Source organism: Juglans regia, chromosome 15, assembly GCF_001411555.2.
Source record: "Juglans regia cultivar Chandler chromosome 15, Walnut 2.0, whole genome shotgun sequence".
NCBI classification, from domain to species: domain Eukaryota; kingdom Viridiplantae; phylum Streptophyta; class Magnoliopsida; order Fagales; family Juglandaceae; genus Juglans; species Juglans regia.
Genome location: NC_049915.1, coordinates 18090499 through 18105559, shown reverse-complemented (window position 1 = coordinate 18105559; position 15061 = coordinate 18090499). Strand labels below are relative to the sequence as shown.

Genomic DNA, 15061 nt, shown 5'->3' with positions numbered 1-15061 from the left:
CTATCAAACCAACTAAGTCACACCAATGGATCAAGTCAAGATGATCAGCTCCGACCGATAAAAAAACATACTTTCAATGCAGTCCATCTATGCTCAGTTTGACCCCCTCACGAATTGAGGGAGTGAGCTTTTAGCCCTACTCCAATCAGTGGGAATTGAAGGAATGTTATCCACAACATGTTTGATGTTTTGTGATTCGTGGGAGCTTTGAGTCGAATTAGTGTTCATATTATATCTATACATATAATATCTATCTACATGTAATATCTATCTACAAATAGGAGTTCATACTATCCAAGTCCAGAACAACTAACAGGTAGTTTGGGTTTTCCAATACAAGACACCATCAGTAAAATCAGAAATTTATGGCTCCATATGATGTTCATGATGATAGACATGGAACTACGTAAAACTGTGCATGTACAACACAAAATAGCGGGATCTACTATCTTGACAAGCAATTAGATTGGCGACGTTTCTGCACGAACTAGACGCTTCTTCCTGTATCTCCATGCTACCTGAATGCGGGTTGCAGCTAGGGATCTCCAGTAGGGTGATTCATACCTACAGCAAAGCAAATTTCACACCAAAATGTGAGGTATTAAGAAAAAACTAAAAAATGCATTTTCTGGTCATCATGAATGAGAAAAAAATCCTTTGTATTGTCTTGTTTAACTCATCCTTAACGGACTGCTTCTTATAAGCCATTCAATCAGACTGAATTAATCCAAAAACTTGGTGAAACTCTCAAGAACCTTGGGTTACCAAATGATATGCATGTAGCTTCTGTTTTAGAAGCTGAAACACCCGTAGAAAATCCCCAATAAATGGGACCTAGTACGGAATCTGCTTTTATGCATATATCTGATTTAGTACCACTGAAAATTGAAAAAACCTCACCATAATAGAAATCAGTTTCTCAACCTATTATGCTGCTTGTCATGTATACGAAGGTGGTCCCACTTGATATCGTCTCACATTCAGTTAATATACAAGATGGTAAGGGCAAAACCAGATGAGTGAATTTATCTCTCTATCTATCTAGACATTTCATAAAAAGCAAAAAGTAGTAAGTGAGAAACCCCATCAACTTGTAGGAATCCAGATTTAGGAAAGGCAAGCTTGTCTAAAGGGACTTTTGTTATAGCTTTCTTTTCTCCAAGTCTCTTCCAGAATGAAGAGCTTTGTATTTCTTGGGTTTCATTACCAAGAGTTAAAGCGAAAGGATATTCGCTTTTTGGAGACTGATGGTTATTTTTATTATTTCTTTGAATATTCTAAACAGCAGTCAACAACTAATATAAGTGAGCTAAAGGACTAGAATTTTAGACTTTGCAATTGAGAATGGATGTGAAATCACTACTTGTCCCAAAAGCTTAAACTGATGGAAAAAGGTAGATTTTATTATGTATTTTATATCTTAATACTCTCCATCACGTGTGGGTTAGACTTCCCCTCAATGGATGGCCTAATACATGGAATATTTAATTAAATGGGATAGACTGTAGAGTCAAGGTTCGAACTCAGGACCTCTGCTCTGATATTATGTGAAATTACCACTTGTTCCAAAAGCTTAAGCTGATGGAAAGTGATAGATTTTATTATTTATTTTATATCTTAACAGTTGGTATAGAGAAATTTATGGGAAGAGGATAAACTGATTATTTTAGAGAAAGGATTATATTGCAGGTTTTTCTTTGGAAGCAGCAAAATAAAGATTTTGATTGGCAAGGATTTAGGTCCAAACAGGAAAAAGGTAGGAAATATATGTACATTTTAGGGCTTTGTAGTGAAAAAAGAAGAAGAAAGAACATAGTTTAGGTCGTTCAAAAAGAGCAATGAAAACTAGTTTTTGGGACAATTTGAGGCTATGGAATGTGAACAGTGCCCCCAAAATGATAAACTATATCATGAAGGGGATTATGTAAGAACTGAGCTCATCATAGGTAGAATTGAGAAACACCCTGAGTGGTAGTGCCTTATTTCTCGAGATTACATACGGAGGGAAGTTGGTTTTGGGTGAGGAAGGCAAGCTAAGAGTTAGCCAAGGGCGAGTAGCACGTGGTAGCGAGCAAGTCCAATGGTGAGCAATACATGATAGCGAGCAAATGCGAGCAATACGAGATAGCACGCAAGGGCGACTAATGCATGCTAGAGAGGTGAGCAATACATGATAGTGAGCAAGTCAGAGAGACTCAGTGGAATTTGACCAAGTGCTCGAGAGCATTCAAAGTGTTCACTCAGTACCTTTATTTCACCAAACACCTTGCTTGTTGTTCAACCACCCAACCTGCATTCAGAACTGTTAGTCCTGTGAAAGCAAGCCCTTCCCTATAAATAGCTAATGCCAATCGATCCCAACACACCCTCTGTTTTTTTGAAACTCCAGAATCTCTCTCTCTCTCTCTCTCTCTCTCTCTATATATATATATATATATATCTCCATCTCGTCTGCCCTAACCCCACCCCAAGGAAGAAAGCCATAGCCCCTAGAGCTTAAGCCGCACCATTTCACTCCCCCTATCTTCTTGCCAGACCGCCGGTTGACTCCTCACTCTCTCTTTCTCAGAGAACCGAGGTTTTCTCCTTCTCCTCTATCTCTCTCTCTCTCAACCTTGAAAGCACCCTCCACTTCCAGAAGTTCCAGACTCACGTGCGTGGACAGCAACAACACTAGCAAACCTGGTATGGAGTTCGGAGCATCAATGACCGGCTGATAAACGTCATTGCTCCATGGAAGTCAGTGATTGATTGCAAATATGGAAGCCTTTGGGGGAGGTGGTGCACAAGGGAGGTCCATGGGGTTTATGGAGTGGGAATTTGGAAACATATTCGCAAAGGGTGGGGGATCTTTAATCGGCATACTAGACTAGTGTTGGGCGATGAATCTAGAATAAATTCTGGACTGACCTATGGTGTGGAGATCAAGCCCTAAAGGATATTTGCCCATAAGTTTGTAGGATTGCAGGTGAGAAAGATGCCTCGGTGGATAATTGCATGGAGTCATTTGGGAAACCGGTCCAATGGAAGGTGAATTTCACTAGAGCTGCCCAAGATTAGGAAGTTGGCAGCTTTGAGGAGTTTTTTGCTCTTCTAAACCATGAGGCAGAGAACCCAAGGAGCAGATAAGATGTGGTGGATACCCACAAGTAAAGGTAAATTCTCGGTCCGTTCTTTCTATAAGTTGCTTACACAACCGCAGGATACGCAATTCCCTTTAGAAAGATATGGAGAAACAAGGCACCTCCCAAAGCGACATTTTTTGTATGGACAACAGCACTAGGTAAGATCTTGACAGCAGATAATCAACAAAGAGGTAAGGCGATCATAGTAGATTGGTATTGTATGTGTAGGAAAAATGGTGAAAATGTGGACCATTTATTGTTGCATTGTGAGGTGGCTGGAATGTTATAGAATGAAGTGTTTAATAGAATGGAGTTAGCTTGGGTTATGCCTGCCACAGTGACAGAGCTCATGGCTAGCTGGATAAATCTACGAGATTTCCCACAAATCTCAGCGGTGTGGAAAATGATCCCGATTTGTATCATGTGGTGCCTATGGAAGGAACAAAATGACCGGACATTTGAAGACAATGAGCGCTCACTAGAAGAACTAAATTTGTTTTCGTTAGCACTCTTTTTCTTTGGGCCACAGCTATTGATTGTTGTGGCTCTCGATTTCTATAATTTTCTTGTTTCTATTACTTCTCTCTAACTAGGTGTGACCTTTTGTATACCATCTGGTGTACTTGGGCTATGCCTATTCATATCAATATAATCGTTTACTTATTAAAAAAAAAAAAAAAGGTCACTGCTCCAGGTAAGTGCCCTCTTTGATAGTGCTTACAATCTAGTCAAAGAGAAAATAGAAGTTGGGCTCTGTTTCTGGATTACATGGATGATAGCTTGATGTGTCCTCGGCGCTGTTTCCGGGACTGTTGTTCTTTTTTAGTTATTACATCTTGGGGTAAAGGTCCATTATGTGGATTTCCTGATTTTGCCTCACTCGGTTCCTGGCCAGATTTTTACCATGGTGTGTACGTTGTTTTGGGGAATTATCTTCGTGTAAAAGCTTGTCTTTTTAGGCTATATTGCTCACTGTTTCTACTAAAATGAGATATCATATTTTTGTAAAGTGTATGCTTGTTGTTTTTAAACAAAAGAGGAGCATGTGGGTGTGTGAGTGAATCCCGACCCCAAGTCGAGATAAGGCATTATCTCGATGGAGCTCCTCTAATTACTCGGGTGCGTATAAGCATTGAGTGGTCCCCTGGGTTGTCGTTGGGCAAACAACGGGCTCAGGCGAGACGGTAATGCTCTTAGGTTGATGCAGTTGCCTCTTTATTGGCGGAGGCTAGAGAATGCTGTAATCAAGCACGGGGAGCGAAGCCAAGCGTTGCTCGTAACGAATTCACACGTGCGGGTCATTCCCAGTGGTGCGACGATGGCAGCCAGTGTGTGTGAACGGCCACTTTTAGGGGAGACCGTGGTGCACATGTTAATGAATGAAAACTGGTTTAAGTTGGTTTTTATGTTGCTCGGGAGACTTGGGGTTCTCGGGTTAGCAATCATATGTTCAAGTTTTGAGCATGATATTGTGTGAGATTACTTCTATCTTTTCATTGCTCAGACAACTACCTTAAAATATGATCTTTTATTAAAGTTGCTCAGGAACTCGAATCTCGGTATGTAAGCTTTATTTCTTGGTTTCCCTATATCTTTACCTGCATTATTTATTGACATTTACATGCATTATAAGCTTTTGTCATAAAGACTAACTTAATTGAGATTTCTTGAAATTTCACCATGGTAGTCCCACTACGGTTTCGCTCTTCAAAACCATAGGCTTTGTTGCAGATGTTGGAGAGGAAGGTGATTATGAACAAGAAGACCAAGTACAGCCCGAGGATTAGGACGGGAGCCTGTCCTCGGATGGGCTATCTATCTGTATTCGACCAGAGGCGGAACCAGAAAATCTGGTTTGGGGGGGCCAAGTTACAAAAAAATAATTTTGGGGTGCAAATACTAATTTTCAATATAGTCTACTTTATAAAAACACATTCAAATTTTAATTTTCATCAAATTTTGAAAATCTTGGGGGGTCCAGGGCCCCCCAAAGCCCTTTAGTCATTCCGCCCCTGTATTCAACTATGATAGTTTTAGCAATTTGATGGAAAAGTTCTTGGTCAGTAATATCCCAACGATTGTAGAGTTATGACTTATGGATAGTTTGATGTGTTTAATAATTTTCTCTGGTATTGATGCATGTAGTATTTATTCATGCCCTTTATATATTTCCGCTACAGATTTTTATCCACACATATGTTGAGCATATAAGCAGTTATCACATTTGCGAAGGGTGTGGCCCGTTCGGAATACATCCCAAGGTCCCAGCTTTCCACCAAATCACAAGCGGGGGCTGGGGGCATCACAGAGTATGATTACCACTAATGGTGGATTTTCTTAGGGTTTTTAGAATTTTGCTTATTAAGCCTAAAAAGCTTCAATCAAAGAAATAATGTGTAGAAGAATCCAAGATAGAGGAAGAAGAAAAATATCTTTATAATCTTCTGAAGGCCCCTAGGAGTCTCATCTGAGAAAAGTTTAATTGAGTTTTATAAACAAACTTCAATAAAAGTTTAGCACACCGTGGGAAACTAAATCTCCTAAGAATCCCTATTAAGTGAAGGCTTACTCTGAACCTGAAGAATAGGACAATAAACTAGACCTTTTTTTTTTGCTAAGTAAACAGCATAATAAACTAGACTTACTGCCAAACAAACACCAACTCCAATAACACACACACACACACACACACACACACACACCCCGCATCTTACTCCCATTCCACTCTGCTGATGTGTCATTGACCATCAGCATTTGGATCAGCTCTATTTAAAAAAATAAAAATAAGGTTTATAGAAAATGCCACATCAGCATAATGGGATATAAATGGGATGAGGGTATAATTTTGAGCATTTCTCATATAATAGATACATACACATACACACTTTTTAAAAAAAAAACAAATTGGAAGGACTAAAAGGTTTCCAGTAAAAAATACCCCAACAGGTAGGATCTACAATGGGACCTACTAGTACCTTACGAATTTCCAGCATTACCTTCCCCATCAAGTTTTTTATGTTTTATGTCAAGTTCTAGTTACCTAGTTACTTTCCTCTTTCATTTTCATCTTTTTCCAGCTACGTTCTACATTAAACCACAGGCATCCAGGTCACCTTGCAGTATGTTCACAATTCGCATTGGTTCAAGTTCAGAAGTAAAACCAATAACAGGCAAACCTAACACTTTCAAGAATCTAGATGCTGAAAATGGGGCTCTCACATAAGATTAGAACTTCTATGAACAATTTTCAGATGTATGAACTCAAAAAATTGAAGGTATTTGGCGTTTAGAGTTTAAAGAGTGGTTAAAGAGGTGGCTGAGCTGTTTTAAGTTGGAAGCATACGGGCAGGAAAACCTAAAAAGGATTTGTATGCATTAATGATTTTACTTGAAAGAAAGCAGAAAATATATATATATATATATATATATATGAAAGAAATTTACTTGCTTTTTAAGGCAACATAATGCAGTCAAACAGCTGCATTTAAAAGAACTCTACAGAATCAAGCATGCAGATGCAGGATGACATAGAAATAACCTTATGGCTCCTTGAACATGTTGACTGCGCAAGAATCTTGTGAAAAGACTGGTGACTTCCTCAAGGTCTGCAGCTCTTAGTGAAAATGCTTCTACATTTGTTAAGCATGTTACCGTCCTGTTGCAAAGCAATCTCTGTCCAGGAATCTTTATTTTTTTCCCATCTGTAATGGAAATCACAATAACTATGCTGGTGTCTTTCAAATGCAGGCATCTTATTGTAAAGCCAAAATTCTGGCTGGCAAGCCCTTACTTGATCATATGGTCAGGCAGTTACTGATTAAACCAATACCTTTATTTACTGAAGATTGCTCAAGACACCATGTGAGAAGTTCCTCACCACAAACATCTCCTTCAGATAAGGGAGCTACTATCCCATCATCTCCTTTGCTCTCTGTTTTCCCACGTACAAGGAAAACCATCTTCTCGACCAGACCACCTTGATGCAAAATTTTGCTGCCTTTAATGTATGTCTTTTGTCTTAGTCGCTCACAAATGGCATCCAGGACAGGGTCATCCATCATGGCAAAGATTCGAACCTGCAGTATATTCTTAAATTTTCACAATATGAATATGAAAAGGTCCCAAATGACTACGATATCAGCAATTTTTCATTGATTCAGGGTGCATTTTGATGACCCATAAAGTATTAAACAATTTTAAGTATAGTGAGTGCGGTAAACATCTATTATCATCCATAATTTAAAGAAAATTGAAGCCTGTGTTGTGACTAAAACATCAGGATCATTTTGGATCCTTTGACATTTATTTTCCAGAACAACCCATTTGAATCATTTGAGACATCCTAATGTACTCTATTAATCTCATTTTGAATTTCAAATAACTTCTGGTTGGATTTCAATTGACTTTCCAGTAGACCATATTGGCTCAGATTGCAAAGTCACACGAGCATACTACACCTTGAGTCTGAAGGATATGAAGTACATGATATAACCACCTAATTGTACTTAAAAAAATGCGAGATGCGGTCAAGGAAACTAGTCATGTTATGAAGCTCCAATGTTCTGATACCTACTTTCTTCACAAACTTGAAGAGATGGCGTCTTATGTCTCTCTGAAGGTCTTCAGGCAGATTCTCCAAGAGCATTTCTTCATTTACCCCTCTGGTAGCAGCCCAATTATACCTTTCAGCTTGTCGTACTTGCCTAAATGATAAGAAAATAGCATGGATCAGATTTCCAATAAATCCTGCATTAGAAGGCATATTTGATTTTAAAAAAAAAAAATCTTGCATGGATAGATTATTTGCATAGGGTTTAGCAGAACATACTCGATCAAATTAACAGTTGTGCTACACACACACACACATACACACACACACACACATATATTTAGGGTTCATTATATTTCATCCCTCTAAATAACCCTACATTACCAATAAACTTTGACCTCTCCTGTCAAAAATCACTATTAAATTTCATGGAAAGATGTATAAAAAGAAAACAATTACCCTTAACATTGAAACTAAACCCAAGCCTTTTCAACAGTGCATGAAGGGTAATTTCATCTGTCACACATGCATACACACATATAGATATATTTCCTTCAGTATCAACTGTGACTTTTTTATGGAGGGGGTAATTGATACAGAAACTTCAATTATGCTGAGTTCTTCAATGTCAAAATTTATGGGTAACGGAGTGATAGTTTATGGGGGGAAATATAATTAACAATATAGATCCTTTTATAATAATGAGCGCTATATATAAACATATATATATGATAAAGAAAGAAGCCAACAAGCTCAACGCAAATGACGTTTTCTTCCCTGGTGAGAATTACATGAAGGATGAGGTCATGGTTTGAAACTCATGGAATTCGTAAGTAACTTAACCCTCCTCTATATGACATGTTTGGATACACACACACACATATATGTTGTTAATTGGCTTCTGTGATACCTGATATGATGTGTAAGGATAGGTGGTATATGGGATCTCATATTGCTTGGGAAGGAGAAGTTCTTGCTCTTTATAAATGTTCAAATGGGTTTCCAATTGTATCATTGACTAGTCCTTTTGGAGTATAGGCCATGTGGTTTAGGTCTTCCATTGGAGCGTTACAAATGGTATCAAAACCTATCCCAACTAGAAATGTGGAACATGAGTCGTGCCACATAGATGGACTAACCCGACGGGGACGTCGAGAATTTAAGAGGGGGGGTAGATTGTGATACCCCATATGATGTGTAAGGGTAGGTGGTGTATGAGATCTCACATTGCTTGAGAAGGAGAGAATGTTCCAATGGGTCTCCAATTGTATTATTAACTAGTCCTTTTGGAATATAGGCCATGTGGTTTGGACCTTCCATGGGTGTTACAGCTTCTTTCTATATTTAGCTTTCTTTATTTTCCTACCTGGTCTATCAAAGAATTATCAAATGTATTGGGTGTCTTTCCTAATCCAATTCTCTTATCTTCCTATTCCATAAGCTTGTGTGCTAATCTTGCAATTGAGAGAAACAGAGAACAGAAAAAGAAATGAACCATTCCTTTTACACTCTACCATCAATGATAAATAGTTACAGTAGAATAATCTTCTTTTCTACACTTCCTCAAAAACTCTAGCATGCTTCTTAGTCAGAACATTGACATCATGTTAGATTATTTAAATGGCATGATGTCAATGAAAATTTAAGAAAGTGATTTTTTTTTTTTTTTTTATCAGTAAAAAAGAGAGATATTATATATATGAATGAAAAAACATAATCCTTGTACACAGGAAGTATACAAAGGAACTCCTAAAAAACATTCTAAAAGCTAATTAAAGACAAGAATTCCTGAACATTGTCCCCATTTAATACAATATTGGAAAACCAACACATTAGAGTGTGGAGAAAAAAATTCTTCAACTCAGTACTTGTGCGTTCCTTATCTTCAAAAACACGGGCATTCCTTTCCATCCAAATACACCACATAATACACAGCGGGATCATCTTCCACACTGCTGCCACTTGATTGCAACCTTGCAGCTTTGACCAACATCCCAGCAAGTCCACCACCCGCTTAGGCATAACCCAGGCAATATCAACCCTCAGAAAGATCTCATCCCACAACACCCTTGTTACCTCACAATGTAGTAATAGATGGTCCACAGATTCTCCATTCTTCTTACACAAATAGCACCAATCCAATACTATGCATCCTCTCTTCCTCAAGTTATCCGTGGTCAGTATCTTCCCAAGAGCTGCACTCCAAACAAATAAAGCTACTCTAGGGGGCACACGAGCCACACGAGCCCTCCAAATATTCTTCCAAGGGAACGGAGTAATCTCAAGTCGTGTTGTCAAGATGCTATAATACGCCTTGACTGAACAAAACTTATGGTTATTAGACCTCCATTTCAAACTATCTCGCTGTGTCGCTGGAATCTCCATGGAATATAATAAACTGAAAAATTCTGAAACAATAGATAATTCCCAGTCATGTAGGTCCCTATTAAAAAGGATATTCCACAGATGCATTCCATTAGAGAATATACGCACATCAGCCACTGAAACTTCCCTATCAGCTGCAATGGAATATAAGGTCGGAAAAACTCTTTCCAAAGCCTGGACTCCACACCACACATCCCTCCAAAATCTGATGTGACTGCCCTCGCCAACTACGAAGCGAACTTGATTTACAAAATTTGGCCACCCCTTCCTTATATACTTCCATAAACCCACCCCATAGCCCCCACTTACTTCCTTAGAGCACCACCCACCCCAATCTACCCCATATCTAGCATCAATAGTATCCCTCCACAATGACCCCTCCTCCAAATGATATCTCCATAACCATTTTCCCAATAAAGCTTTATTGAAAATTCTCAAATTACAGACACCCAACCCCCCATTCACAACTGGAGCGCATACAGTCTCCCATCTAACCAAATGGAATTTCTTCTCCTCTCCCATTCCACCCCATAGGAACGCCCTAAAGAGTTTCTCCACCCTATTCACCACCCCTACTGGCATAGGAAACAAAGATAAAAAATACGTTGGGAGATTAGTAAGAGTACTCTTGATAAGCGTGAGACGGCCCCCCTTCGATAAGTACACTCGTTTCCAACCAGCCAGTCTTTTCTCTATCTTCTCCACTATCCCATCCCATATAGCTTTATTCTTGAAAGATGCTCCCAGGGGAAGACCCAAGTATTTCATTGGAAAAGAGGCCACCTTACAATCCAAGAGACTAGCTAACCTAAGAATATTAGGAACTGCCCCCACCGGAACCATCTCAGACTTACCCAGATTCACCTTTAGCCCCGACACTGCCTCAAAACAAAATAACAATGCTCTTAATGTTTGGATCTGGCTACTCTTTGCTTCACAGAAAACTAATGTATCATCTGCAAAGAGAAGATGTGATATAGTGATAGTGCCAACCTCACCATTACCCACCTGAAAACCGGATAAGAAACCTGCCCCAACCGCAGCCTGCACCATCCTACTCAAAGCCTCCATAACTATGACAAATAAAAGAGGAGATAAAGGATCTCCCTGTCGAAGGCCTCTTGAACTAGCAAAAAAACCAGCAGGTGTACCATTAACCAAAACTGAGAAACGGGCGGTAGAAATACACTAACGCATCCATGCAATCCACCTACTCCCAAAGCCACATCTCTCAAGCACATATAAGAGGAAATCCCAATTCACATGGTCATAAGCCTTTTCCATGTCAAGCTTGCACAAAACACCTGAACCTCCCTCTCTTATCTTGTAATCCAAGCATTCATTTGCAATAAGTACTGAGTCAATAATTTGTCTCCCATGAATAAAAGCGTTCTGGGACTTGGAGATAATATGTTCTAACGCCGGACTAAGCCGGTTAGCAAGAACCTTCGAGATTATCTTATACACACTACTAACCAGGCTTATCGGCCGAAAATCTTCAATAGACGAAGCCCCATTTTTCTTTGGAATAAGAGCAATAAAGGATGTATTGATGGATTTTTCAAACTTCTGAAAGGCATGAAATTCGTGGAAAACCTGCATAACATTATCTTTTACAATATCCCAACAAGTTTGGAAGAACCCCATTGAAAAACCATCCGGCCCCGGCGCTTTATCCTTTGCCATGCCAGCTATGACCTTGTGGATCTCTTCTTCAACAAAAGGTCTCTCCATATTACTCACACTCTGCGAATCAATTTCCTCAAACTGCAAAGCATCAAGCTTCGGCCTCCAACTAACCGATTCCGAGAGAAGTCTCATAATACTGTACTATGTGATTTTCAAGCTCAAAAGGAGAAGATATCACCTGAGATCCTGATTGAAGTGACTCTATGACATTGTTCCGTCGATGTGAATTAGCCACTTTGTGAAAAAACTTCGTACATCTATCACCTTCTTTCAACCAAAGTGCCCTAGATTTTTGTCGCCATGAGATCTCCTCCGAAAGCAAGACCCTTTCCAAATTGGCCATAACCGCTCCCTTCCTCAATAACACCTCCTCCGTATTTTCTCCCAAAAGCTCTTTATTCTCAAGTTCCTGCAGTTAGGACCGTAGGAACCTGCAAATGCCCATTCCCATCCATCATCCACATTTTTAAATAAAGTCGCAACCGTAAACTCTCCAACACATTCCTCAATCATCTCAACCACTCTTTTATCCCACATAAGCAATACTCCTCCAGAGGCTCCCAAAGAGGCCAGATAAGTCCACCCTACATATGAACACCCCCATAAATCACACACGAATTTCCTATCAATAAAACGTCTCTTTGTTTCTTGCAAACACACCACATCACCCTTCCACAACCGCAATAAAGCTTTGATTCGGAGGCGCTTATTACGATCATTAAGCCCCCGGACATTCCATGATAAAATCTTAGGCTTCATAAACCACTATGTTACCCCTCCCCCTCGACCGATCCCTTCCACCACTCCCTTCTTTCACATCATAATTAATAGAGCAAGTTAACTTTTTAAGCTCCCTATCTCGCTTGGAGGCTGACTTTGAATGACTAGCCTCAAGTGCTACAAGGAGGGCCTTAAATTGTTCTTCGTACCCTCCAAACGAAATCCCAATGACCTCCTGAATTTCCTCCACTTTTTTGAAAACCCACTTAGATGAAGAACTCCCATAATTACTGGGTGGGAGTGTGCACAAGGGTGTTAGAGTGACCCCCTCTTCAGCATTACTGACTGAAGCAAATAAAGCCAATTCCGAGCCACCTACAACTTCTGATTCGACCCTAGGTTCCCCTGCATACCCCACAGAAACATCAACACTTGGTTCCACTGTGTACCCCTCAGAAACAACCAACCCCTGTTCCAACGAAACTGTAGAACCTCCCTCCCCTACACACAACTGATTCTGAGCCTCCCCCAACCCCATCGACAGACAAAACCCACTCGTAGGCTCCTCTTGAACTCTCGGAGTCCTCAGAAGGGAGAGCCCATGCTCCGGCAAGTGAGACTGCACAAAAGCCGCTGCTGACCCTTCGTCCACCTCACACGACAGCTTCTGTGACTCCTCCACTGACAACCTACAACACGACGACAAAGGAATAGTGGGTATCGGCCCTGGCTTAGTCGAAACCATGCCTTCCTCGATAACCTCCCGGCGAGGTGCCTGAACCGGCTCACCCTAATGCTCCTCAAGGGCGGTCGGAAGTTTCTGTGCCGGTACCGTAGCCATTCCGGCACGTATCGGCGTCCCGGGAAGCTGCGCAAGGCACTGACCCGAAATATCGGGTACCCGAGTTGCCTTCCAAACCAGCTTTGGACCCGCGACCTGACCCGGCCCCTTGGCCCTTTCCCCCTTCGCCAGCCCAGCAAGCTTCCCAGCCCGGCCCAGCTTTCCTTCCTTTACACCCAGCCCATCTTCCCTTCCCGGCCCATTACCCGCATCCATCACTCCCTTTCCCTTTACACACCGTTTAAGCTCGAGCAACTCCTCCAACAACAGCCCCACTTTAATCTCCATATTACACAGACCCCTTAACATAAATTCTTCTTCTGTTTCACTGCCGCTGCACGATCTCTGCACAACCTCTGGCACTATAGGCACTGCTCCACTCACCTCTTGCTGCCGTACTTTCTGCACAACCTCACTGTACGACCTTGAGGCATCCACCATCAATGAAGGAGCATCAACCTTGGCTGCCTGTGAATGCCATGGGAGTGCCCTCACTCTGTTACTCACCCCCGAAACAGAGGGATGAGCCATGAATTCCCTCAACTTATCTCCAAATTTCCACCACCCCTCACCCTTCCTGCCCTCTGGAACCACTAACATTCCCCTCCTCTTTTCATGCCCAAAATCCGAAATGGAGAAATATCTTCCATTGCGGTTGCACCCCCTCTGTATCATTAAAACTGCATTTCCAGTTCTACGAGTTCTAATAAACTCTGAAGAGCCCAAAGATGCAGCACATTCCCTCACCATCAAACCCAACCACCCCAAAGCCTCATGCTCTAATGAAATGTATTTCACCACACGCCAACTACTCTCGGTGATTCTCCACCACCTATCATTCTCCCTACTGAAAACAAATACCTTTTGTTCAATGAAGACCTCTGTATTCATACCCATCTTCACACTACAATGCACTATATCGAGAATCTCCAACAAATGGAGCAGAGGGCAAAGAGGTCATTCCTAGTTGCATATAGCATGACCGTGTTGGGCACGGGAGGGACGCTGGATCTCGGCCGGCCCTCACCAAGGGGGCATCCCCCACTGATCGGATCCTCTCAATCCCCTTGGGGATGCCTAGGAATCTTCTTCCTAAGCCAAATCCACTCTCGAGGGGGAGTGAAGGCCTCCCTCCACGTAGGTGCATGCAGGCCACTTCTGTGCAGGGGTGGAGTGGAGGCCACCTGCCTCCACCCCCTCACACAGGAGGATCACAACCAACCCTTGCCAAGAGTGCCATTCAGGGATGGATCAAGATTCAGGAGTGGCCGCACGCACGAGGGGCTGCGGGTGGATGGGATTGTCCCCTCTGCCCTCCCCTCTTTTTTATCTTTCTAATTTCTATTTACTTTTTGGCCAGTTTTGACTCAAGTTCATCTGATTCGATCCTTTTACGGCCTGTCCAGACCTGATTTAGTCCAACACAATCCTTTCAGGCCTGTTCTCCTGTCAGTGCAATGATATCGGGCTCAAAGTGTGTTCTCATTTAAGTTATGATAACAGTAGCAACTAGTCAACCTTAGTTGTTTCTTATGGTGATTCTAATTATTCTTGGGGACAAACGGAAATTGAGGAGGCGATAGTGCATGTGGCAGAAATGACTCTCATAACAGCAGCATTAGAGGTCAATTACCACATAGATGTACTCATTATGCTCACAATAACCATTCTTCATATTGTTGTTAGGATTTACATGGCATACCATCTAGGTCAGCTAATCTGAGTGTTTATCACAATGATTTCCCCCTATCA

At 41.2% G+C, this 15061-nt stretch overlaps 1 protein-coding gene across 5 annotated transcripts in view; it reads right to left on the bottom strand.

Annotated features, from left to right (window-relative positions):
* Positions 1 to 346: 346 nt before the first annotated feature.
* Positions 347 to 15061, bottom strand: part of LOC108993202 (probable cyclic nucleotide-gated ion channel 20, chloroplastic) — a 39640-nt gene continuing 24925 nt past the window's right edge. For 3 of the 5 annotated variants that reach the window (XM_018968023.2, XM_018968025.2, XM_018968027.2), the window contains exons 11-14: positions 7699 to 7828; positions 6955 to 7201; positions 6664 to 6847; positions 347 to 564 (exon numbers count right to left, since the gene is read on the bottom strand). In XM_018968023.2, coding sequence (XP_018823568.1) covers positions 462 to 564; positions 6664 to 6847; positions 6955 to 7201; positions 7699 to 7828 — 664 coding nt within the window. In that variant the 3' untranslated portion in view covers positions 347 to 461. The remainder of the gene's footprint in view (positions 565 to 6663; positions 6848 to 6954; positions 7202 to 7698; positions 7829 to 15061) is intronic. The other 2 variants (XM_018968028.2, XM_035685882.1) reach the window with 1 other exon arrangement.